At 45.3% G+C, this 26,809-nt stretch overlaps 2 protein-coding genes across 2 annotated transcripts in view; one reads left to right on the top strand and one right to left on the bottom strand.

Annotated features, from left to right (window-relative positions):
* Positions 1 to 862: 862 nt before the first annotated feature.
* On the bottom strand, positions 863 to 26,480 carry GTF3C4 (general transcription factor IIIC subunit 4). The gene is made up of 5 exons (XM_061433958.1): positions 25,550 to 26,480; positions 17,641 to 19,452; positions 14,532 to 14,662; positions 9,612 to 9,700; positions 863 to 8,217 (listed from the first exon to the last, which is right to left on the bottom strand). The coding sequence occupies exons 1-5, from the start codon at positions 25,892 to 25,894 to the stop codon at positions 8,153 to 8,155; spliced, it is 2,442 nt and encodes an 813-aa protein (XP_061289942.1). The 5' UTR covers positions 25,895 to 26,480; the 3' UTR covers positions 863 to 8,152.
* Positions 26,481 to 26,561: 81 nt separating this feature from the next.
* The window catches only part of DDX31 (DEAD-box helicase 31), a 73,493-nt gene continuing 73,245 nt past the window's right edge, over positions 26,562 to 26,809 (top strand). Inside the window, exon 1 of the mRNA XM_061433959.1 lies at positions 26,562 to 26,718. Coding sequence (XP_061289943.1) covers positions 26,623 to 26,718 — 96 coding nt within the window. The 5' untranslated portion in view covers positions 26,562 to 26,622. The remainder of the gene's footprint in view (positions 26,719 to 26,809) is intronic.

Raw genomic sequence — 26,809 nt, 5'->3', positions numbered from 1 at the left:
CCAGTCTCACATGGATTAGTTATGCCTGCTCCTAGACAGGCCTCAGACTACAGAACCAAACACTCCTGACTTGCAGGCATGTTTTGTTTCAGAACCTCAGGACGTTCTGTTTGCTTCCCACGTTCATAGCCTTGCTCTCCTGCCTCCCCTTCCTAGTGCTCTTTAACTGCCTTCCACCTGACGCCACTCTAGAATTTCCTCTGGTGCTTTCATTTTCCATTCTTGTTTGTCTGAACATGTCTGACTTTTCTGCCATGCTCTGAATACGAGGTTGCAAGTTACTCTCTCAGCCCCCAAAGGCCCCTGTTCACTGCCTTCTCATCTTTACCATTTCCATGAGAAGTCATCTTTAAATCTTACTAATTTTTTCTTTTTAAGGTTAACTTGTTTTGAGAAAATATTTGTGTGTTTTTTTTTTGCTTAAAGTTTTTTTTTTCTCTTTGATCTTTCAGAAGTTTTATTACCACACATTGAGGCATGTATTCATTTTCTTTCTCCTGTTTGGTGTTTCTGGTTGTTCTCACCAGGAGGATTTGTCTGAATCACATGCTTATTGTTGATGAAATCCTGGTAATGAGCACTTCACTTAAACACTCACCAGATACTCGTCAACTGACATTAAGTATTTGTGGTCTAACAGCCTACTGAAGCTGTCTGATTTCCCCTTACATTCCTCAACTTTCTCTAGAATAAACCATTGAAGGCATCCTGCATTGATTCTGGGGCCCTTGCTGACGGCCATTTCTCTGCGGCACAGCTCTCCCCCTTCTCTTCTCGAAGTGCCTTTGCTGGTGCTGGGTGGGGCAGAAGGTTTCTAACCCTTGCTACAAACTGGTGACCCCGACAAAATATGCACACAATATACAAATAACTTGATTATTTTATTTATTTTGAATAAAAAAAGTGGCCAAGATAACAATACTAGTGGCTCTGCATACAAAACACAACATAATTGAGGTTATTTCACATTTACAAAACTGCCATTATGTACAGCACTGGATATTCACAGCAACTTTAATAGACTCTAAGTACTAGAATCATAAAGAGCAATTGAGGGGGGAATGCAAAATGGGAAAAAGTTTAAAAAAAAACCCAACAATCTTTTGTTAACTGGAAAATTGGCCAACCAGCTAACTGGTAAAGAAAGAGAATTGCTATCCTTTCCTTTAGTAATAACTAAAGTAAGATTGCCCCACAGGACTGCATTTGATGAACACCCTCCAAAATTTCCACTTCATTTTCTCTATAATCTTTCCCACTTCAAACTTTGCCCAGAGACTGCCGCCCTTTTATCATATAAAAGCTCAGGACACTAGTATGTCTTCAGGGCAAGAAGATAACTAGTGCCAAGGAGACAGCATGGTCTGCTTCAGCTCAGGAGACCCAGCTGAAATCCAAGAAAGAATTTTGCCCTCTTCCCATCATTAGTACTTTGCAGTTCTCAACACAGCGGAGAAAGTAAACCAAGCTTCGTCATAAAGGTGGCAGGAAGCTACTCACTCCTTCTCTGTGTCACCAGCACCTACGCTGTGCAAGGCACTTCACACTCGGCACTGCAGGAACTCCCAAGACAAGACGACAGTTCCTGCCCTCGAGGAGCTTACAATCTAATCGTGGACACTATGTACATATGTACAGTGCAGAGAAGCAGTGGATTCCTCTGGATGGGGTATTCCAAGCAAAATGTGCTATTTAGTCTCAAGGCTGTTTTACTTACATACTAAAAGTCTAAAACATACCACCTAATCAGATGGTAAGAATTTTAAAAAGTCCCCTTTCTATAACCCAAGTTTTTGGATGCCTGTTCTTTTTATTTCAAAAAATATTGCATGTAAACAAACACGTAGTTTGAAGCCAAGCACAAAGATAGCACAGGCATAGGATAAACATAGAATATATGCCACTATACACAACACGGGCTTATTTTCCTATAGTCTTATTTCTGTATTCCCAAGTTTGATACTCACTTTCCTTTCAAACAAATCTGTGTTAAAGTCTTTAAAAAGTCATAATTCATTTTTGCATTTACTTTTGCATTAGTACCAAAAACAAAACACCCTTGACCTCACCAATCCATTAGCCAAATGTCAAACTGATAAAATACAAAATGCTTCAAAGCCACCACCTCTTACACCATCCAATGAAACCACTTCATGGGACCCTTTTATGAAACTAACAGGATCTCATGATAGTGACGTAGTCAAGTTTTTACCTTAGAAAAATTTACAAGATTTAGAGTTTTGAAATTCAATTCCAGCCAACTCATTAACAGTATTTCCACTAGAGAGCCCGCATCTTCACTTTCTCGTATCAGGATGAAAGTGCCATCACTCCCTGCTTTGCAGCCCCTCCCAAGCCTGGAATGAAGGGATGAACACCATGCAGGGAAGCCACTAACACTGTGCTAAGCAAGCTCACTGCCTAGGATCAGACCCTATACTAAGTCTCTCCCCAGAGTATAGTTACAACCTAAAAAAAGCAAGACAAGAAAAGTTGAATCACCTAATCAAAGAGGCTGTGGGGGGTGGCGGGGTGGATGTTAAATATGCATATACCAAAAGGACTAAACTTCTTTATAGGACATGTATATTTATAAACAGTCACTTCCCTGTTAAAACTTACTGATTCCACAGCAGGTTTTCAGAAACAGCCATCATAAAACACCACACATGCCAATGGGAGGCTGCACCCTGCTTACCAGACTCAGGCCAGCCAGCCAGTCCTGACACTGATGTGTGTCGTGCCTCGGAAACTAGTCTTCATCTTCTGAAAAACCCAGCTCTATACCAGGACTGTGATGCTGTGGTGAGTGGTCATTAGAAGCAACTCTGCAAATGTGACTTAATTCAATATGCGCCGTGCTTAGTTGCTCAGTCATGTCCAACTCTGCGACCCCATGGACTGCAGCCTGCCAGGCTCCTCTGTCCATGCGGATTCTCCAGGCAAGAATACTGGAGTGGGTTGCCATGCCCTCCTCCCAACCGGGGATCTTCCCAACCCGGGGATCGAACCCAAGTCTCCTGCATTGCAGGCAGATTCTTTACTGACTGAACCACCAGGGAAGCCCTAATTCAATACGACAGTCAAATTGCACACACTCTAACATCAGTTTGAACAACAGACATGAAGATCTTAGCTCCAAAAACTGCTTTTAGGGTCAAGAAAGAGCAGTGCAAAGCTCAATACCTATAAGACTTGAGACATGGCCCAAAACTCTGCTTTCAACTGCCAGGTGATGCTTCTACTAAGAGCCAAAGTGCAAGTGCCTCACTTGAGCTCCGTTAGAGGCATTCTAACAGTCCAACAGTGTCGAGGGGGAGGCTAGATGCTCAAGCCACTGTGTGGTGACCAGCCCTGCCGAGCTCCACCCACACGGGAGCAGTGGGAGAGTGCACGGAGGTGTTCACGCTCCACAGCCCATGGCAAGCTAGCATAAAGAAATGCATTATCTATCTGGCTATTTGCTGTCTGTGCTGTCCAATCTCTAAAATGAAAAAAAAAGGGGGGGGGGGGGCAAAACCTACTTTCATTTAAAAATTTGAGGCCTGCTGACCTGGAATATAACCTGAATTTTTGCTTGTCAGGACTTACTGGTGTGGGAAGCAGAGCGGGTGTGGCAGGGAGCAGAAATGCAGTCTATTCTGCCTGAAATCCAGTTTGGAGGTGCTGGGCACTCCAACAGGGAGACTTTGAGGAAAAAATCAGATACAGTTTATTGAGCTCTTAACAGCTAACACTATTATATTACCTTCAGCAAGAAAAACTACTGTTTAATAGTTCCTTATAGGAAGGGAAGCCTTCTAGGAATGTAGTTTTTAGAAATTTTATCACAAACCTAATTTTCTATCAGACTGATAGCTCAGAGGGTGTCCTAAGGCTGAGAGAAGGAAAGGGAGGGAAATAGAGAGGGCCTCTCCTAGGAGGAGGAGCGAGGCAGAGAGGGGTCAGGAGCAGCGGGGATAGACGGACGGGCGGGCCTGTGGAAGTCGGACACTGACAGCAACTCCTCGTTTCACTCTGGGAGCTATGGCAACTCGCGTAACACGGTTCAGCGCTGCCCAGGGAGCGGGGACTCCATAAATGCAGCTCCGTATTCTTCCTGACAAGACCCATGAGCCTTGATTTCTTCTGTTTCTTAGCTCACACCATCACAATTACAACAGAACATATTTTAATATTTAATTATTACCCCTTGACATTCTTTTAACCTAATTAACTGGTGATGGCTGCTAACAGCTCTAGTCCCGACGCCCAACATTAACATTCTCAAAAACTTCCTAGACGAAGAAGCAGAAAAATGTCACACTCCACCACGAGCTTCACCAGTGCTTCTAATAACTTCTGACATTAAAAAATAATTGGTAGTTTTGGCAGATATGATAACAGGCAGAGATGGCTTGAAGTCTGGGTCGTGGACACAGGAGGATTTCAGAATGAATATCAAGCCTAACAAGCTACCAATTTCTTATCTAGGATAATGGGAACAAATTAACCTTAAGCAGGGAAGATGTGACACAGGTGTGGATCAGGTTCCCAAGATGCAGTGCTGCCTTGCCTTCAAAGGTCCAGTCATGGAGGACCTTTGCTCCCGCACCGTCACACAGAGCAGCGGCATCACTGCCCCTGCATCCATGCCTATAGAGCTATAGAGCCTACAGAGCAGTGACAGCTGAAACTAACTTGAAATACACCACCCAGGCCAGGGACATTTCAGGATGGAAGAGAGCGTACGGCACATGTAAACCAGGAGAGGCGGCCAGTCTGAAGACTCCCGGTGTCCTGCCCACTCTTCCAGGGCTTCACTGCTCAGCACTGTCGCCATGTGAGCTGACGTTTAGGACATTCAGAAGGGTACTGTGTCTGTGACGCTGCCATTAACTCACAGTCGCCTCTCATCCTCATAGGTCAATGGATTAACCTCCATGGAAGAGGGGAGGGGTGAGGGAACAGGGGAGGACTCCTGACTCAGTGTGCAGAAGTTTAGGCTGAGGCAGGTGTTAGCTGGACTTCAAAGTCTTAAGAATGCCATTGGGCAGAGCCCCTGTACAGAGAAGCCCCTTTCCAGTAAAATTGTTGCCAAGTTTACCCCTACAGATATACAGAATAACTCAGGCAACCCTTTTTAAGTTCACTCCTAAGAGTCAAAATTTCCCCCCACATGCACAATAGATTTCAATAAAAACTTAACGTATGTTTTAAATGGCAGCACCACAAAGTTCTGCAATAATAACAAAGCAAGTACTAACTCTGATTTGTTGCTGTTGCTCAGTCCCTCAGTCATGTCCGACCCTTTGGGACCCCGTGGACTGCGGCATGCCAGGCCTCCCTGTCCTTCACCGTCTCCCGGAGCTGCTCACACTCATGTCCACTGAGTCGGGGATGCCAGCCACCTTGTCCTCTTGTCCCCGTCTCCTCCTGCCTTCAGTCTTTCCCAGCATCAAGGTCTTTTCCAATGAATCAGCTCTTCACATCAAGTGGCCAAAGTATTGGAGCTTCAGCATCAGTCCTTCTAATGAATATTCAGAATTGATTTCCTTTAAGATTGACTGGTTTGATCTTGCAGTCCAAGGACCAAAAAAATAAGTGAAACTAAGCACGCTATGGAGAAGGCAATGGCACCCCACTCCAGTCCTCTTGCCTGGAAAATCCCATGGATGGAGGAGCCTGGTGGGCTGCAGTCCATGGGGTCGCGAAGAGTCAGACATGACTGAGCGACTTCCCTTTCACTTTTCCCTTTCATGCATTGGAGAAGGAAATGGCAACCCACTCCAGTATTCTTGCCTGGAGAATCCCAGGGACAGAGGGGCCTAGTGGGCTGCCATCTATGGGGTCGCACAGAGTCGGACACAATTGAAGCGACTTAGCAGCAGTAGCAGCAAGCATGCTATGGCGGAGAAGGCAATGGTACCCCACTGCAGTACTCTTGCCTGAAGAACCCCATGGATGGAGAAGGTTGGTAGGCTGCAGTCCACGGGGTCCCACAGAGTCGGACATGACTGAAGCGACTTAGAAGCAGTAGCAGCAAGCCTGCTATGGGGCTTCCCTGGGGTCACACAGAGTTGGACACGACTGAAGTGACTGAGCACACATGCACACAAGCACACTCCGACTGTACAAACCACAGCAGTGCCTCGATAGGATCTCAGTTTTTACTGTCATGTTTGCTATAAAGGCTACAACTTTCTGGGCTGTGCTCTTCATGATCTTCATGAGACTTCCCTGGTGGCTCAGATGGTAAAGCGTCTGCTTGCAATGCAGGAGACCCAGGTTTGACCCCTGGGTTGGGAAGATCCCCTGGAGAAGGCAATGGCAACCCACTCCAGTACTCTTGCCTGGAAAATCCCATGGACAGAGGAGCCTGGTAGCTACAGTCCATGGATTCGCAGAGAGTCCGACACGACTGAGCGACTTCACTTTCACTTTCTTTCTTCATGATCTTAATGCTGCCTAGCTCTCTTTCTCTTGATAATCTATTGAACATGGTGGACCCTGAAGTCTGGACAAATACTCCACTTGAAATTGCCACCAAAATGAGAAAGACAAGCAGAAGACACCAGCAGAATGAAAAAGCAACAGAAATACAGAATTAAACACAGGAGACAAAAATTTGAATGGGAAACGAAAGACATTTCCAAGCAGACTGTTTGGAAGTGCCTCATAAAGGCTCGTCTCCAATATGTATGGACAGAGGGGGAAGATACTAGGAGGGAGACACTATAGGAGGGAGCAGTGCTTGCGTTACACACTCTCCAAAGAACAAGTATTTCTCAGCGAGTCACCTCTGGGAGACAGTGGAGGACAGAGAAGCCTGGCAGGCTGCAGTGTGCGGGGTCGCAAAGAGTCAGACATGACTGAGAGACTGAACAAAAACAACTACTCGGCGAGGGCAAAAGTCTTCCACTAAGGATACAAAAATGAAAAATAGTATGAGTTAAATTTCACATATTCTATTTCCTATTCAACTTCTCAGAAATATGCACCTTTTCAAGGTGCGGGCATTACAGTCCTGTTAATAATTAGCACCAATCCCTCAGATACTTATTTAAAAATCCAAGAACACTGTAGTTCTAGAATGTCTATTTTTGATTTTAGGTTTTAAGACCAATTAACGTCTAACATCTCTTAACAGCCCACAGAAAAATACCTGTGTTATAAATATCAAGGATCTTTGCAGAGAGAAGGCATTCCCAGGCTCTGGTTGACCCAGCCACATACACCATAGCACCAAGGCTCAAGGGTCCACATTCTGAGCTGTCCAGCTCTCTCTAGAAGTCTCTAGACAGACTTGGGATAGAAATGAGACATTTGGACATGTCAACATGAAAAATAGTAAGGGTTTTAGTACTAGGAGAAAATAAAGGAGAAAATATTCTTTTTCCTCTATGTACAAACATCTCACCTGGTCATCACAGTTCAGTCTGAAGAGAGGTGTGACACAGGTAAACAGGAATACTATGACACCCTCATATACATGGAGGGGTTGGGGCAGAACTGACGACATGGGAGAGATCGTTAAAAACAAGTCACAATTACGAGAGTCACCTGATCTTCCAACACATTAAAACTAACTTTAGTCTTGGCTTTAACCTCTTAAAAATATATAGTTTTAAGAAAATGGTTTCAATACACACGAAAAAAGCTGGCGGGACGTAGATCTGAAGCTATTTGTTGAGAACAAAATATGAGGCCCACATATTGTTTTAGACATTTGAGTATCTGCTAGACACCATGTGCCATGTACCTGGTAACTAAGCGTCCTGGAGCCACGAGACAGTTCCAGATCTGGGCCAGGGTTAAAGCCTAATTCGGCCCAGCGAGGCCCTTACCCACACTCCCTAGAAGAGGTCACTCTGTTGAGAAACAACAGGGCATTCATTGTGTTCAAACTGTTTCAGTCAAGATACTTCAACACTTGAAAAATAAGTGATAAGGAGTGGGGGCTAATGTTCATCTCAAAATGACTTAAGATCTCTGCACACAGTCCCTTTACAGATATCCTGTAGTCCCTGGAGACGGAGCACACACTTCAGCAGGGAGTTCCCAGGCTTACCGACCGTCACAAGGGCACCTTTCCTCTTGTGGAGGCCAGGCCTGCACCAGCGCGTCCCAGCTCTTCGGGCTAGACGACACTCTGTCTTCCCACCGTGGACACTCAGAAAACAGGAGAGTCGCAGAAAGGGCAGGGGCTCTGCAGTAACCTCTTGATCCAGTCAGGGTCTGCCAAAGGGAGACAAGCGATAGTTGAGTGCACACTTCAGGGAAAGCAGTCAGATGGGACATGCCCTGGGCCAACCACGGTGTGCAGGTGTGGGTATTCTGGCCCCACTGCACAGAGGTCCTCACTGTAACATTCTAGACGAGGCTGGGCTAGATCTGTGGTTCCCAAAGTTAAATGTGTGATGAAAGAGGAAAATAAGGATAACGAATGAGTGTTTCTCACACATGGTTAATGTTAAAACCTACTCTGAAAACACTGTGTGTCGACGCGCTCTCCTCCTTTTACAGAACTCCCTGGCCTGTCAAATGCTCTGCCTACTGGTGAGTACTGTCCAGAGCTCAGAGATTCCCGTTCTCCCCAGGAGCTGCATGTGGCTCAGTGCAAAGTCAACTGGCAGGTGTGCTTGTTTTTGAGTTTGTACCCATCTTCCCTGATTTCCTGTCTAAACTATAAACCAATTCTCAATTGCAACAAGTGTTTAAAAGTCCCCCAAATTTGTTTCAAAATAATGCAGCCAGAGGAGAGGAGGAGGACCACAGACGAAATGAAAGATTATGAGCTGGCGATTTTTGAAGTTGAATGACAGGTATATAAGAGTTTCTCATCCTCTTTTTCTCTACTTTTAGGATTGCATTTTCCACAATAGTCAAAACAGAACAGAACATGCCAACACGTCCACTTCTCAGAATTAGAGAGCTTCAGCCAGTTTAGAGCAAAAATCAAGAAGGCTGTGTGGTTTTACACAGAACATTCTGTATAAAACATTTGAGACCACACGTTACCCCCAAAGTGTACACCGCCATATGCGTGCTGTCTAGTAAGCTCATTCGGTTAGTGTGATATTAATGAAACTCAGGTTATAAACTGACATTCATGTGACTATTTAAATCATCAATCCCTGGTTCGTGTCTATGATCTTATTCCAACAATTGATTCAGGAATGTGCACTCTGTCACTAGGGCTATCAGGAAAGAGAGTATCGATGAACCAGAAAAACAGCCCCACCGTGGCCACTAGAAGGGCGCCTCCAGGTGCACGTCCTGTTTCGGCAAAGCTGTCTTTATCTGTTACCAGCTGCAGAGTTTTCATTCAAATAGAATCTACATATGCCATCTAAAACAAAGTCTTTGGCGTTGTTTGAATGAATGATTTGCAGTGACAGCACAGCAAACTGCAGCCCTCCTTACTCACACAGTGTGATGCTCTTCGCATGTTGGTGATTCCAGTGACCGTGTTCATCAGGTGTGGGTTCATAACAGCACTGTACAGAGCAGAACGAGCTTGCTCCCTGTCCCCGACGGCCAGAGACCCAGGAGGGGAGAGGGGTGCCCCTGAGGCACCAGCACGTGCAGTGTGCTCAACCTCACCCTGCCGCAGCCAGGGGAGCACCCACCTTCTGGAATTGGATGGCGAGCGATGCTGTCATGGAGCAAACACCTTCTGTATATCAAACTCTGGCAGGACTGGTAGGTTAAAAAGCACCTGAAAGCAGACAGATTGTATCATCAGTGCTACCAACAGTGGAAAGCAGTACAGTGTTGGAAGGTTAACTCACCACGGACAAGTATTCTAAAATGAGTTAACTAAGTGAAGGGCAAAAATGGTTGACAAATTCATGGCAACCATGTATCCCCCTGCACAGGACAGCTGGCCAGACCCACCACACACTTAGTAAAGGGGAAGTGCCCATGTCAGGCTAAGCCAAGAGATACAAGGCTTCTAATCCAGACAGTCACTGCAGCCCTGGGAAAGAATGCAGTCTGTTTATACCCAACTATACTGTGAATTTTTCATACGTTAAACAAAGCAACTATATATCAGAAATTATTGTTAGTGATTTTCAAGATTACGTATAAGCACAATGTTTAAGACTAATGGCACAGTGGTGAAACCTTGAAAGATATAGAAGACACAATTAGTGGTACAAAAAAATAAGGGACATAAACAAATGCTCAGAGATTCAATTCCACCCAATGACCTTTCACTGAGCATCGGCCAGGACCTGGCAAGTAAGGGCAGGTGGGAGCGATGGGAGGTGAGAGAGAGCTGCTGGGCTCTGCAGGGAAGGTTTTCTGAAAGCTAACAGGATTTAGGAAGAGCAATAAGGAGTAAAGCACACAAAGAAGGGAGGTGGGGGAAGGAGTTCCTAGTCGGTTTACCTTGAGTAAAGACCTGGGTGCACAGGAAGAAAGACTATACCTGAATGAGAGCAAGCACCCATTCTCACCCATTCTTTGTGGAAGAAGCCATTCAAGAGACAACAATGGACAGAGGTTACACGTGAAAACTCTGGAGCCAGAAGGCCAGGTTCTCAGCTCTGCCACTAACCACCTGCATGACTGTGGACAAAGTACTGAACATCCTCAGGCGCCAGTTTCCTCATCTGTGTCCGACACGTGGCTTGAGATGTGCGTGCTGCTGAGAGTTGTGCCTGGTACACTGGCAGCACCAAGAGGTGCTGGTTGCTGTTGTTACAAGACCACTACTATTCCTAGTCTCCCCTGAAACATAAGTCTGAACAGTTAAATTAGAAAAAAGTATAGGTACACAATAAAGACTGGAAAAAAATCCCAATATCAGTCAACAAGAGAGGAAATAATGGAATATCCATACAACGGGAAACTCTATGGCTGTTAAGAATGGGATCTATGGAGACTCTCTCTCCTTCGTGCATGCGCTCTTTTCTCTCTCTCCCTCTCTCTCTCTCTCTCTCTCCCTCTCCTGCTATCTTCTAAATAAAATAGAGCTGTAACACCGATTTGCCTAAGAGCTATAGCACGGTTTGTCCAAGACCCGAGAGCTGTGACGCACCGAGGGCTTTAATGTCCGTTGCTCCAAATCTTTGTTGTGACGAGACAAAGAACAGGGGAACGTACACTCGTGTGACATCTGTGGTGCTGTGACACGGGTTTAACCTGGCTGAAACAACCTCTGCACAGAAGAGGCCAAACACAGCAGGAGCCCAACTCAGCGAGGCTCCCGCGCTAGAAACGGAAGGCGAAGAAACCCAACTCAGGGGAAGGCCCATCGTGCTGGAAACTGGGACAGCGAAAAACGAACTCAGCAGAAAGCTCACGCGGCCCAGTCTCAGATTCCAGAAGACCTCCGGTTAAGCTGTCCAGTTTTCACACCATTTATTGAGGAGACTGTCTTTCCCCCATCGCATAGTCTTGCCTCCTTTGTCGTAAATTAGTTGACCATAGATGACACCACCCTTATTGCAGAAAGTGAAGAGGAACTAAAAAGCCTCTTGATGAAGGTGAAAGAAGAGAGTGAAAAAGTTGGCTTAAAACTCAGCATTCAGAAAACGAAGATCATGGCATCTGGTCCCATCACTTCATGGGAAATAGATGGGGAAACAGTGGAAACAGTGTCAGACTTTATTTTGGGGGGCTCCAAAATCACTGCAGATGGTAACTGCAGCCATTAAATTAAAAGACACTTACTCCTTGGAAGGAAAGTTATGACCAACCTACATAGCATATTGAAAAGCAGAGGCATTACTTTGCCAACAAAGGTCCGTCTAGTTAAGGCCACAGTTTTTCCAGTGGTCATGTATGGATGTGAGAGTTGGACTGTGAAGAAAGCTGAGCGCCGAAGAATTGATGCTTTTGAACTGTGGTGTTGGAGAAGACTCTTGAGAGTCCCTTGGACTGCAAGGAGATCCACCAGTCCATTCTGAAGGAGATAAGCCCTGGGATTTCTTTAGAAGGAATGATGCTAAAGCTGAAACTCCAGTACTTTGGCCACCTCACGCGAAGAGTTGACTCATTGGAAAAGACTCTGATGCTGGGAGGGATTGGGGGCAGGAGGAGAAGGGGACGACAGAGGATGAGATGGCTGGATGGCATCACTGACTCGATGGACGTGAGTCTGAGTGAACTCCGGGAGTTGGTGATGGACAGGGAGGTCTGGCGTGCTGCGATTTATGGGGTCACAAAGAGTCGGATGGCGTGCTGCGATTCATGGGGTCACAAAGAGTCAGACACGACTGAGCGACTGAACTGAACTGAACTGATACATGAGAAGAGGCTTTGTATATTGCCCTAAACCCCATTCCCTATTCTGGGACCCTTGTGGGTATTTTCTCAAATTCTAAGAAGTTAGGAGCCTATAAAAAACCTCAAGAAGGATCCTTGGTAAATGAAACAGGAAATCTTCCAAATTCACTGAACATTCTCTGACTGTGAGAAGTATACTGACTATTCTCAAGAATGCTAGGAGGTTTATAACATAATTATTGTAATAATTAAACCAACCAGTACAATTTATAAGCACCAGGTGAATACTCATATTGACTGTAATCCACTAATGAGCAGGTGGTATTATTAGTAGTACTGGTATTTGTGTTAATGAATGTTATGGATAGGAGGAATAGAGATGGATTTAAGTTAAACTTGTCACATACTGATTTTGATGGGAGAAAAGAAAAGGATAGTCAAGTAATAATGGGAAAAAATGCTTTTAAATGAGTAAGCATGTGGTCAAATTGTATAGCTGAACAACTTTCAGCATTCATTTCAAAATATTTATATCTGAGAAATTTTAAATTAAAAACCATTAATAAAACTAAATACTTCCAGATTTGGTGATATGTCTGTAAAACTTAATCTGAAATAATATTTATATAAATTAAAATTCAAAACTTAAAAAAAAAGAATGGGATCTATGCACTGATATAGAAAATAACCACAACATTTTGGTAAGAGAATAGGGAAGTTATTAAGTATATGTAGCAAAATCCTGTTTCTATTGAAAATAAATTTAAACAATTTAGTGAGTGCCTACCATATATCAGACATTGTTCCCGAAATAGCCAGGAACAAAACAACAAAATTCCCTGTCTTCATGAAGCTTTGTACTCTAGAGGGAGGAGAAAAATCCAAAGTAAAAAATATATTAAGTAGTGATAACCGCTAAGGAGGAAAACAGAGCCAGGAAGAGGGATGAAGGCTACCAGGAGGGGAGAGGGATGTCCTCGGGTGTCATGATGTTAGGCAGCCTGGTTGGGAAGAAGCCCTGCTGGAAGAGTGGTCCGAGCAGAGAGGATGGCCAGCGCAGATGTCCGGGCTGGGAGGGATGTCGCGTGCATGAGGAAAGACATAGAAGATGGGTTGGGAGATAACTGTAATAACCTGGGCAAGAGATGATGTTTCTTGGATCAGGGATGTAGAGGTAAAGGTAGTGGGAAAAGCTGGATTCAAATTTGAAATGCCTGTAAAACTTCCAAACAGAGCAACTGAGCAGGTGCTTAGATATGAAGCCTGGACTGCGGGAAGAGATTGAGACTAAAGTGATGTTAAGTCACCAGTGTACAGATACATGTGGCAGCCCAGGGAGAATGCTGTGGGCTTCCCAGGTGGCTCAGTGGTAAGAATCCACTTGCCAATGCAGGAGCTGCAGGAGACTTGGTTCCATCCCTGGGTTGGGAAGAACCCCTGGAGAAGGGAATGGCAACCCACTCCAGTGTTCTTGCTTGGAGAATCCCATGGACAGAGGGGTCTGGTGGGCCATAGCCCATGGAATCGCAAAGAGTCGGAAATGACTTAGCACACACATACCGTGGGGAGAGTGCTGATAGAAGAAAAACATGTCCAAAGATGGACATCAAGGAGATACTGTGTCCAGGAAGCCAGGTGATAAAACGGTGCTCTATGGAGGAGGAAAAGGGAGGGATCAACAGTGTCAAACAGCCCACAGGGCCACAGAGTGGTCCTCTCAGAGTGACACTGAGGAGAGAGAAGGGGAAGACTTCTACCCTTTGTTAAACCAAACACAGTACAGGAGTACTTTATATTCTATTAACTTTAATGGCCTTTGCTTTCATCATAATGATTTTTTAAAATTCAGTACTAACTTCAAAGTAAAATAGTATTGTGTGTTAGTCACTCAGTCATGTTCGACTCTTTGTGACCCCATGGACTATAGCCTGCCAGGCTCCTCTGTCTGTGGAATTTTCCAGGCAAGGATACTGGAGTGGGTTGCCATTTCCTTTTCCAGGGCATCTTCCCGACCCAGGGACTGAACCTGGGTCTCCTGCATTGCAGGTGGCTGCTTTACCATCTGAGCTACTAGGGAAGTCAAATACAGTATTACCAAAATAAACAGAGAAACTCCTATTACAGTTACAAACAAGCAGTTACAAAGAAAACTACTCCTAAAGGGTTTCAGTCAAACAGATGGAAAAAAAACCACAGCAGGTGTTACGGCAGCAGCTTTTCTCCAGCTTGATGGCATGGGCACCATACCCTTTGGATGAACACTTGACAGTGGTCTGTGGGGCACAGGCTGGAAACACGCAAAAGCAGCTTACCGGAGCCAGATGTGGCCATTGGAGCAGACGGCCTGCTTGCGATCTGTAAACGGCAAGATCTCCTTACACAAACTGCAGTGCTCAGGGAAGGTCTGCTTGTTCATCTTCTTTGAGATGTGTCCAATCAGCACCTAGTAAAACAAAGGGGTCAGTGGCATTTCACGTGAGCGCAGGGCTTCTGAACACCAAGGAGAAGAGGACAACTCCACGGCGTCTTCCACCAGAGAGGAGTGCTGCGTCCCCATGTGGGCCTGCCACACTGGGTAGAAAGGAAAGAAGCTGGACCTTCAACTTGTGTCAACTGGTTGAGTAAAATAAAATAAATTCAATCAGGCACCCCGTGACAACGGTGAACTTTACTCACTAAAGGAGAAATGTTCTGAAACACAAATCTTATTATTTGCCTTTACTTGCTTCTGAAAGGACTTCAGAGTTCTGTCAGAAGACAAAATATTCAGCTATACTTAAAATGTTTGACTTTTAAGAAAGAAAAGCATAATCTGTACAGGCAAAGTATCATGTGAAATACTAACTCTAGAACGAAACAAATGTCTATTCTTTCAGAAAAGCTTACAAAGTAAAAAGATGATCAAGATTAAAAAATAATACCTTCTCCTTCTGATGGCCCAAAGACCCACAACCAATCTAGTGAGCCCGCGATAGGAGACCCACCACCCCACAGCAAAGGTATGGGGGGCCCGCTGTAGGAGGCAGACAGGGCAGCTTGAGGCCTTGGCCCTACTTCAGTTTTGCTTCTTTCTCTGCTTTATTAGGATTGCACCAGGTCAATGAAAGTCTGAAAAAGACTAAATCTACTTCATTATCTTGTTGGAAAAAACCTTCACAAGCTACGTTTTTGGGAGGCATGGAATATGTCAATCCTCAAGAACCACCTTGTCTTATTAGCAGATATGTCCTTCAAAGTTATAATCCATTTACACTTGAGCTCTTGTGTAAGAAGAACTTACTAGTTTGCCATTCACTAAAATTAGCTCACTGATGTTCTGAAGGGTATCTTAATAGCTCAGAAGGGTGTCTTTTTTTTTTTTTTCAGAAGGGTATCTTACCTACTGTGCATATAACTTGCAAATTTAAAGTCCATTAACTTTTGGCCTTTTTTAAAGGTCTTGAGAATTCTAATTTATGGTCCCTTATAGCAAGGACAACTACTGTACCAGGTTTGAAAAGATTCATTTTAGGTACACAGAAGGATTTTCAAACAAGACATGTATTGTTTTCAATCGAAACTCAGTTGCTGTAGCTGGGCCGAGGTATAATCTTCCTTTCTTTAAACTGGCAGTGTTGGAACCAAGTTAACTGTGCTAAATGTAGCTTTCCATGCTCACACAGCATGTGCAATAATTATTCTAAACCACTGTAAACCAACTGTCATTATAGATTTACTAATAAGTTTTTGTTAATATTTTACGCGTATAGTATCCTTACTTGGTCCTATGAACCAGCGGTAACCAGAAAACTCCTTCACACCATTGAGATCACAATGAAACGATCTTCAAAAGTTGACTTTTGAAGATGAAAAGTCAGATACATGAAGAGTGCATCTTAACTGCTCCTGAGTGTGAATGAACACGCTGCTGCTGTACATCAGTAAAGAAAAGGTGCTGCAGCCAGGAGCCACACATTACTACTGCCCGAGGGTGAGCCCTGAGGGAGCTCAGGATGGAGGCAGGATGGCCCCCATCTAGCTGTCAGCTGCTGCAGTGCCCCCAGTGGGGCATCCTAAGGAGACCCAGGCTGAGAATCACAGGATATGTGGCCCCAGACAGCTGAGGTACACATCAAAGTAATGACTGCAGTGAGCCCAGACCCTGTTATCTTCCCATACAGAGAGAAGCCCTAAATTCCTTAACCTGATATGTCTTGGTTTCCTTATTTGCAACAAAGACCGACTACGGTCTTCGTTGTAAAAACGCTTATATATCCTAGCTCCACACCCTTGCCCTTCTGGTGCAGTCTCTCTGAGTTATCTTAGACGCTGCGTCCCAGGCTTAAGTCCTCAGTTTTGCCTGCTGAATAAAACGTAACTTTTAGGTTATGCTTTTTTTCCCAGTCAACATCAGATTGTCGCAAACATCCTTAAGAAATAATTTTAGGAGTATATGGATACACACACACAACTTTCCAACAAGAAAAGGCAACAAGTGACTTGTGAATGGTTTAACATTACGCATGAAGATACCTGAATTTATTACCTTCAATTAACATTTTAGATTTTAGATAAGACTTCAGGCAGTGAGAATAAACATCAAACTTCAGAGTAAAAAGGACGATAGTCTTGTCTTCTTGAATATTTTAGTGTACAGTATGTTCCTTAAAACAGTTTTTCAGGATTTTAGAAGCTGTTAGCTCAGGATTCCTGGTTAAAAAGTCTACATGACACTAAACTGCACAAAATTAAAGGCCTCTTTCCTATAGGAATTCTCAGAACCCTTAGAAGGATGATGTACACTGGAAACCTCTAAGAGGAGTATGGCGTATTTCCCCAAGCTTGGAACCCTATTGTTCTGTCAGAGAACTTTAATTCTGTGAAATACATTTTAGATAACACTGTAAGGTTGTTCTACCACCAAAATAAAGATTATACTCAGTTTTTGCAGGTGGGGGAGGGGAACAAACACCCAATGGATAATCGTTTTACTTCCTATGCCCTTGTAGGCTAAATGAGAAAACCTCCTGAAGTCCTATCAAATGCAAAGAATCCCTGCCACAGGCCTCCCCCTCCCATCTTTCTGCAGACAGGAAGGGGAGGGCGGGCCTGCCATCCTTCCCCTGTAGTGTCTGCCCAATCACAGCCCTGCAGTGTCTGCCCAAGTCTGCTCCTGGAGCTCATCCACAGCCCGAAATCGCCCAAACCATGGACATCAATCGAGGCACCAGTAAGAGTAAGAACTGACATAATTCTTAGTGGGACATGAATATGTCCTCTGCATTAATCTGCTTCCTATTTATTTTCCTGCACCTCATGCTCATCAATTACCTAAAAATGTCAAAGCAGAGGTTGAGTTTTACCAATTCAGTTTAAGTCATTTCTTTCTCGTGAAGCAAGCAGATTTTTCGGTTTTCAGTGTTTTTGCTGACAAACACCTACCCGTGCGGTTCTGTCATCATACTCCTCATCAGACATCAGGAAGTTACAGAGTCCCCTGGTGGGGATGCTAGTGTTTTCTGTGATCCAGGTGTGTAGATACACTTCGCCCAGGACTCGCTTCATGTGCTCCCTCGTCAAGTGCATTTCCACTGCTTCAATTTTTCCCTGGATTTCAAGGAGTTTCTCTTCCATTGGCTCTCGGCCTCCAGTATCCGCAGATTGAGGGAGTGAGTCCTCTGTGGGGTCCTCTGGATCGCCGTCTTTGCTTTGCTTACTAATCTGTTTGGAAGAGGTGCCTTCCTCCTGCTGTTCATCCTCAGCATTGCCCATCCCAGGTGAGTCAACTAGCAAGATTTTTGAGTCCTCGTGGGTGGGTTTGCACAAGGCTTCTGAAGGGGTTTTCTGCATCGACTGATATAAAATTCTCAGGAGGAAGAGTTTGAAACGCCAGTAATAGGTGGCCCCACTGCTTTCGATCTTTTTTTCCAAAGCTTCATGTAAAAATTGAGGGATATGCTTATCCTTTAAAATCTTCCAGCGTACTAGGTCTATTAAATCTACCTGCTTAAAGAGATTCTGGACAGAAGACTCCAGAAGCTGAGCAGCTGCCTCTTCAAAGGTTTTGAGAGTAACGAACTGAACCTGGTAGTTTTTGTTAACGGGATGGAGGCCGTTGACCATGCCCTCAGTGGTGATGACAGCCAGGTATGCGCCGCAGGGGCTCACGGCTATCCCGTGTGTCCTCACGGAGCCAAACACATCAGAGAGTTTAATCAACTGGTGCTCAAACTTCAACGCCACATCTGTGAAAATGGGGATCAGCTGCCTCACCTTGCCGTCACTGGAGCAAGTATACACCGTCCCATTCTGCTTGTCGGCAGTCATGGAGACGATGGGCAGGGAGTGCAGGCCTGTGACGTGAGAGTTGTGAACATTCAGACCTGCTTTGGAGATCAGGAGAAGACACCAAAACACATAGGACCCTCGTGCGGCCACCACTAAGCTGCAGCTGCACTTCTGGTAAGGGTGATACAGCGGCACGCACTTGATGCTGTGGACTGGCAGCTGGTCCATTTCTTTCCACAAGACGACAGGCTGCCTCAAGGTGAAATAGCCTTTGACTGCTTTAAGGTTGACAGGCAGGATTTTCACAGGCCCAAAAGCACTCCCCACTATAAGGCCGCTCATTTTCCGATTGTTGTGCTCATATTCCCACCAGAACAAAACGCTAGGAGAGCTGATTCCTGACTCAATGGTGTTGCATGAAGAGATGGACTCCTTCCCTGCAAAGGGGAGCTGGAACTGCCACACGGCGATGTTCCCGTTCTCGAAGAGGACCGCCAGGAGCACGCTGCCCACGTCGCGGCACTCGTTGTTGTGCTTGACCTGCTGGGTGGTGCAGATGCCCGACCACTCCATGCGCACCGGCGCCTGCATGCTGTGTCGCCTCTGAAACTCGGCGAAATCCCTGAGACTGCCCTCCGGGGCCTCGTTTCTGGAGAACCTGTAGCTGGTCTCATAGAGACGCTCTCCGTAAATCTCCGTCAGGTCCACCAGCTGGACCCACTGCAGTCTGTTGAGGTTAGCCTGGATGGTCAGGCGATTGTCCATGGTCAGTGCGGCCAGCAGGCACCTGCCATTAGCGTCACAGCCCACAGGGGACCAGCTAGTGTACTTGAACCCTCTCAGTGGTGGCAGAGCCTTCCCCTCAGGGTTGAACACCCTGTCCAACATGAAAGTCTGACTGACTGTGGGGTCTTCAGAGGTGGCAAATCTCTGTTTACACTCGGCAACTTCCCTTTTTGAGCCAACCTGAAAATAAGATATAAAAACTATCAGATAAATATTTCACTCTAAGAGGAACAGATTTACATTGCATAGGGTGGATTAATTGATCCACATAAATACGTACAGTAATTTGACATCAATTCTATTAATTTTGACGCGACATAGATTTAAAAGATCAATTTCATGCCTATAACTAAACAAGCATTTACTCACGAAATGGCAATTTTAAAAATTTTAGTTTGTTTATAGGAAATGGCAGTATTTTTAAGGGTCAGAGAAAGTGCTGTGGTTACTCACAGCCTGGTTCCCACCTTCTTCTCAGAATTAACAAACGCAGTAGCAATGACAGAAGTGTAGTTGATTCTAAAGAGTCAACTAAGCATTCTGCTAAACTAGTCACAAACAATAAAGGAGTTTAAAAGTCATGAAAAGTTATGTATCTATATCTATATATAAATATATATATATATCTTTGATACAATTAGATGTTTGGATTTTTAACAATATCTTTGCAATATAAGTCTTCCATCTGAAATTTCACTGACAGATTACTCTGAGAACCAGCTCCAATAGCTCTTTCCAGTTTCTACAGAATAATGTCCACCCTGCCTTCCCTGGCTCCCCCTTGTGTAGAATAATCTTTCCTCCTATCTGAACCCATCTATCCTACCAGGTCAAGCTCTATGAGACTTTCTGAGAACATTCTAGCTTTCACTTATCGCTCTCTCCTCCAAGTCTGCAACATACACGAGCAGTTCTATTTATTTAATGTCTAGGTGTACAATGGTAAGCTCTTTAGAAACACTTTAAAGGAACATTAAAAATAGAGGAGACAGAAATGACCAAAAGAAGGTGATCCAGAATTGTAAGAAGATAGCCAGAAGACTAAAGCCAAAGAGAGCAGAGGTCAATTAGAAATGATTTCTGTTATGTCAGAAGTAGGAAGAAGGACTTGATCCACTGTCTTTTCTTCTTTTCCATAGATGCTTATCTTCAAACTGGAAAGGGTACATTAAACATGATCAATAAAGAATTCTAGCCAAAATATACATGGATATAACAAAAACACACACAAAAAAACTCACTTTAAATGAGTTTAAGCCCCCAAGCCCAGAAGAATAACACTCCAGAACATAGAAGATGAATTCAGAACTATAACATTCCTCAATACAGCTCGGACAACTGGAAATGTGTCAGAAAACCATACTGCAATGAATAGTTAACTGCTAGATCACATTAACAAATAAGCTTATAAAGTGAAAGGTAGATAAAGATCCTCTAGAGAAGGAAATGGCAACCCACTCCAGTATTCTTGCTGGGAAAATCCCACTGACACAGGAGCCTGGCAGGCTAGTCCATGGGGTCACAAAGAGTTGGATGTGACTGTCCACAGAGACATAGATACAAATCCCAACAAATGAATTAGAAGACTAACTTTTTCTAAACTGTGTTAAACAGAACATCACTCTACTAAATTGCCCCTTGAAAAAGAGTTTTGTAACTAAAACTGTTTTGAAAGTGCTGTTTATTACACATTATTCCCCCTTCAAGAGTTATCACCGGGAGCTACTATAGAGTAGCTCTGTAGCTACCATAGAGCTACAGAGTTATCTAAACTTTTTTTTAACAACAGAACCTTATGGTGTTGGTGGGAGGGTGGGGCAGTGCAGGGGCAGTCATCTTTCTTCATCCTAAGTAACACTCTGGAAATGGGCTCTTAGGCAGTGTATCTTAATTGCAGGGTAGTCTCTTGGATACACCTATGGATATACTGGAGAAATACAGACCAGAAATTCCAATTAAATAGAGGTGTCACTGGCTAGTCTGTTAATAAAACGATGCTAATCAAAGCCCACAGCTTTGTATGGGGTAGATAAAATTTGATTGAAAATCTGCAGATTGCGGGGATTCAAATCCTGGCTCTGTCACATACTAGCTCTGTGACCCTGAGCAATTGTTTAAACCTTCTGGCTTTAATTTCCTCATCTATAAAGAGTGCAATGACACATTCTCATAGAGTTAGGAAGGTTAATTAAGTCAATGCATGTAAAGCATATATTAATAAATACTCAATAAATGTTATCTACGATGACAAGTAGTAGTAGTCTCTGAGAATTCAGTAAATGTTAACGAGACCTAATAAAAGTAAAATGCAGGTTAGGTAGGTATTAAGTTGTCTGCCAAATGGAGGGTGGATATAAAATTATTCACCAAATCCCATAATACTACAAACTAAGCAATAATTCTCAGACTAGGATAATTTACTACAATAGAAACTACTATAGAACTGAAAATAAACTTAGAGAATGCATAACTCCAAACAGCAGTACAGAATGAAATAAAGGAAGCTCAAGCTTGGTCCTAACCCACAGCAGCAAGAATCCTTGACAGGATGGAGAGCAGCTTGGATGTCAGCCAGTAAGGAAAATCCTTAGGGTTTTGTGCAATAATTTCCATGTTAGGTAATCTGAATTAACCTAGTGCACCTCCCCTCAACTCTTCACATCACAAAACTAGTTAACGAATCAAAACAAGTACTCAGATGCCCCAGGAGCATGTTAGTTAAGAGTCCAGCTCTCAGAGGCTGAGCCCCAGTCAATCTTTTCACTATATGCTATCCTGTTTCTAGTTGGCCACTATGACAACTAATCAGCACATACTTTGTAAGCACCTAACAAAAACTCACTTGAAGCTCGAAGACAGTAAGCTTCTTGAGGGCAGGAATATAATTCCAAAGACAGGAAACAGTTATTTAACTTAATGGAGTAGATGGCGTTGATATTACTAAAGCTCCTAACAGCTGAAACAAACAAAAGTAGTCATGCACGTATTATTAGATTTTGGAACTGTTTGCAACTAGATGATTCACTAAATCAGCAGTCCAATGGGAAGAGAAATTGTAAACTTGTTCTTAAGTCACTACTTCACTGGTTCTCAGATTTATACCATTCACTTTTATATCAGTGCCCAGGGCAGTAACTTGCAAAGAGCAGATAATATGTGAACTATTATTATAACTGTGTATTTTCCTGAAAAAACTCATAATCTAAATAACGTTCAGAGCAAAAGCTTCAAAGAGGTTTAGCATCTAGCCGTCTAGCAGTTCTACACACTGAAACTGCGATCTAGGTTGCAGGAGTCCATCTTCCTTGTTGGAGCAAACTGGCCAGCACCAAAGAGATTTCAGTCCACAGGGCCTGTGAGTGGGCAGTGCCACCAAAGCACAGACAAAGACTTCCTTACACTCCCACCATTACTCCAGCTTTACCCCACAGAGGCCTCTCTCAGAACTGCAGGGACATCTCGGCCTTCATTCCCCAGGCAGGGCCTGCGAATGAGACTGCCAACTGACCGGTGCTTTCTGTGAGGTGCACACCAAAGCAGAAGGGGAAGACACCACTGAATAATTTCAGGAAAGCAATCGATTACTAGAGGGATATATAAGGATTTCCTATTACTCATTTTCCAGTTGTAGGACCAATGACAAGAATCAAATTTTTATTAGAATACAGTGATAAGAGATAACTTTGTATCCATAGCCAAAGCATTAACCCAGAGACCTTCCTTCATACTTGCATGACTATTTTTTAACCTGAGCATTTACAGTGTGCCAGGAACTGTGCTAAGTAATCACATATGGACATATGGACATATAAGCATATATATAAATATACACATATAATAATATATTTTAACTTAATCTTCTAAAGATGCTAAACGAGGTAGGCTTTATTATCCTTTTACAGATAGACCTGGCTTGCTATCTTGTGCCAAAGTGTAGTCTCTCTTTTTTTAAAATATTTTTGTTTATTTATTTATTTGGGTGCATTGGGTCTTAGTCACGGCATGTGGGATCTAGTTCCCTGACCAGGAATTAAACCTCCGGGCCCCTGCATTCAGAGCTTGGAATCTTAGCCACTGGACCACCAGGGAAGTCCCCAAAGTGTACTCTCTTAACCCCTGTTTTATGCTGACTCCAACCATCACCTACTTGCCTCTAGTCCAGTGGGAGTCACATTCCTGCACCACACCAGGTCAGTCTTCATCTATGACGCTGTAACAGCACCTCAGGGCTTGCTAAACTGAAGTCAACCATCTCAGACTGACCTTCCAAGTTCCCAAACTGACCTCACTTTACTGTCTCCGACTCTCTAGGAAAGCTACTTGACCTCAGCTGTGAACCCAAAATCATTTACGCAAGCAACCAGAAGCTGTGTTCATCACTTAAGTGTCTGTGCACAAGATGGGCACCTTATTCCTGGCACTTGGATGACCCCTTTCTCCCTTCTTTTTACAACCCAAACCCTACTTTTTTTTTTTTAAGGTCTGCTGCAGATTCACCACCAAATAACCTTTCCTAATAAAAGCATCTCGGTTCAGCATTCCTTTACTTCTTTAAATTCTCTCTGCTGAAGCATTAAGTCTACCACACTGAGACACACACTTAAAATTTTCTCTAGCTGATGTGCATATAGTTAGCATCAGTAAGTTCCTTTTCAGCAGAGGTGAAAGGTGTCTCACCTTTTAAAACCCCTCTGTTCTGCCTCCCTCCTTGAGTGTTTCTCAGTTTCATAGGATCACCAACATCTATTCACATGACTGGTTTATCAGTTGAGTTGCTCAGGCATGTCTGACTCTTTGCGACCCCATGGACAGTTGCACGCCAGGCTTCCCTGTCCATCACCAAATTCCAGGTGACTGGTTTATACTTGAATCAATTTGTCACACCCTGTCCAAGATCTTTGAAAATTTAGTCATACAAACTTATCAATGATCTAATTCAACATCGAGCTGTCACTTTCAAACTTGGATTAAGTATGCTAAAAGTGGTGTGGGTTCTCTGCACCCCATTCAGTCACTGATCTATATTTTAAATGGCTTGGCAGAGTAGTTTTTTTTTTTTTTAAACTTCATATTCACAGAAACACTTTCTCTGTATATAGATACATATTACAACTTATCACTACCTATTATTACATTGTTGTTTTTGACCTGTCAAAAGAATGAATGTAAGCTCCAAGAGGACAGGGATTTTGTTTTTGTACAATGTTTTACTTCTGGAGCCTAGATTGATCTCTAGCTGATACATTGTTGCTGTTGTTTCAGTCACTAAGTTCTACCAAGTCCTAGCCCACCCTTTGGCAACCCCATGGACTGTGTAGCGCCCCAGGCTCCTCAGTCCATGAGATATCCATAGTGGTATTCAAAGGTGTGTTGAAAGAATGAATGTACATTTTGATAATCACACATATGCATACAGACCTATAAAGCAAATAGTAATAAAGTTTTAATATTTTTAAACCATTAAATGAACAACACGACTTCCTACTTTAAAACATTTTGAAAATGGTGATGCTCCAACAATAAAACTTTAGCAGTTTTAAAGTTCTGAAGGCAAACTTAGTTAATCTGAAGCCAAAAGCACTAAATCTACACGAAGCATTCAATCTATACGAAGATCTTAAGAGTTGCATTTATTTCCAGAAGCTTTATTTTTCATTCTACATCCCAAAGCCTTTTCGTTATTGAAGAAAAACTGGAGTACTAACCCCTGACATCCAGTACCTATCCATCTGCCCAAGATGAGAAGGACCACTCATATAACAAAGTCACTGAAACAGTTAAAGACAAAGCAAAAAAAAAAAAAAATTTCTGTCTTCCAAAGCCAAGGAGGCGGAAGAGGAGGGCACATCACAGTAAACAAAGCCAGCCAGGAGCCTCGGGGAGCAGGCCCCAGACAATAGGAGCGGGTGGCAGAGGCAGGTCTGGGGTTGGGTCAACACGGGGGTGGAGCCTAAGAAAGCACCAAGGGAAGAAATCTGCGCCAGCAGCCAGCCAGACGCCGGGCCGCAGGGAGAACCTGGCTCCGGAGAGGGACCTTCCGAAATGTACCTGTGTCTCGGGAGTGGGTGGGCGATCCGGGAAACTGGGCATACACGGCGTCCCCCCGACCCCTTAAGCTACGGCGGCGACCCTAAAGACTCAGGGTGCGAGGAGGCGGGAATCCCCGGCCGAGGCGTGGGCCCGGGGATTCCCCCGGGGACCCGCGGGGACGCGGCCGCGGGAGGGAAGGGAGGCGGGCAGGAGACCCCCAGAGCCCGGGGCGGCGGGCATGACTTACTTTGAGGAAGCAGCTGTGGAGAGGCGCGGGCACCGACGTGCGGTGGATAACCAGGTCCTGGCCCGGGTTGTGCACGTCGCAGATGAGTTCCAGCACGGCGATGCTGCGGGCCGTGGACACCGACACGCGGTGGTCCTCGGACCACGCCAGCGGCTCCAGGCCGCTCACCGCGTACTGCAGCCTCACCGCCGGCTCCCGCCGAGTCACCAGCAGGCGGAACGCCGTGCTGGGCCCCGGGGCCGCGTCCGCCGCCGGCTCCTTCCCGCCGGTCTCAGAGCCCTCCACCTCCTCGGGCGGCGCGGGCCGCTCGGCCGCGGGCCCCACCCGGGTCAGGGCCGTATTCATCTCTCCTCGGAGGCAGAGGCCGGGCCCCGGGGCGCGCGCCAACCTCCCCCTCCTCCTCCCCCTCCCCGCCCCGCTCCGCCCCGCCCCGCCCCGCGTCGCTGTCCAGTTGCCGCCTCCCGCACCGAGGCCGCCGGGCCCCCAGCTTTCCTCAGCGGTGGTTTCCCCCCCTCAGGCCCGGAGCGCCGCCGAACCACGAAGGACCCCGCCGTTGCTAGGCAACCCAGCCCCTGCCGGGTGGCCAAGGCACTGCCTGCAAAAAAAAAAATTTTTTTAAATTTAAAAATAATCTCACCTTGTGGTGGGACCGGATCGCGGGTGGGCGAGGGGCAGGGAGTCCCCCCTCCCCCACCCCCGGCGCCTAACAACTAAAGTGCTGAGGAGAGTCAAAGGAGGAGGCGTTGGTTCGATGGGACACGCCTCTCTTTCCTGAGAGGAATTTCAAAAGAACGTCAAGGGCAATAACTCTGGGGTTCGGTGTGACTTGGCATCCCCCCCACCCCCGGCACAGGCCGCGCCACGAGGGACTGCCCTGTGGCCGGGGGCGCCGCTGATCCGGCAGCTAGTGGCGCGGGCCCCTTCGTGAGGGGGGCGGGGGACCCCAGAAAGCGCGCGCGGGCACGCAGGACTCGGCGGGACAGCTACAGCGGGGTCCTCGCGCGCGTCCCACGTGGGGTCTCGCGGCGCCTCGCTCCGGGTTTCGCGAGATCCGGAGGCGCCTCTCTGTCGACATGGCAGCCGTCAGCGGAGTGCTTCCTCAGGTCCCCGAGCCCCGGGCCGCGGTCTTCAGGACCTTCTCCAAACCCCGCCCGGCCCACGCGAGGCGGGTGAGTTCTGATCCGGTTTTCTGGATGCATTCGCTCCCGGGGGGTTGGGGGGGAGGTGGGGCCTCGACGCGCAGGGAAGCTGCGGTCAAGG

The sequence above is a fragment of the Bos javanicus genome, chromosome 11 (genome assembly GCF_032452875.1).
Source record: "Bos javanicus breed banteng chromosome 11, ARS-OSU_banteng_1.0, whole genome shotgun sequence".
Classification (NCBI taxonomy): Eukaryota; Metazoa; Chordata; class Mammalia; order Artiodactyla; family Bovidae; genus Bos; species Bos javanicus.
The sequence above is the reverse complement of the archived record's forward strand: the minus strand, read 5'-3'. Positions and strand labels throughout refer to the sequence as shown.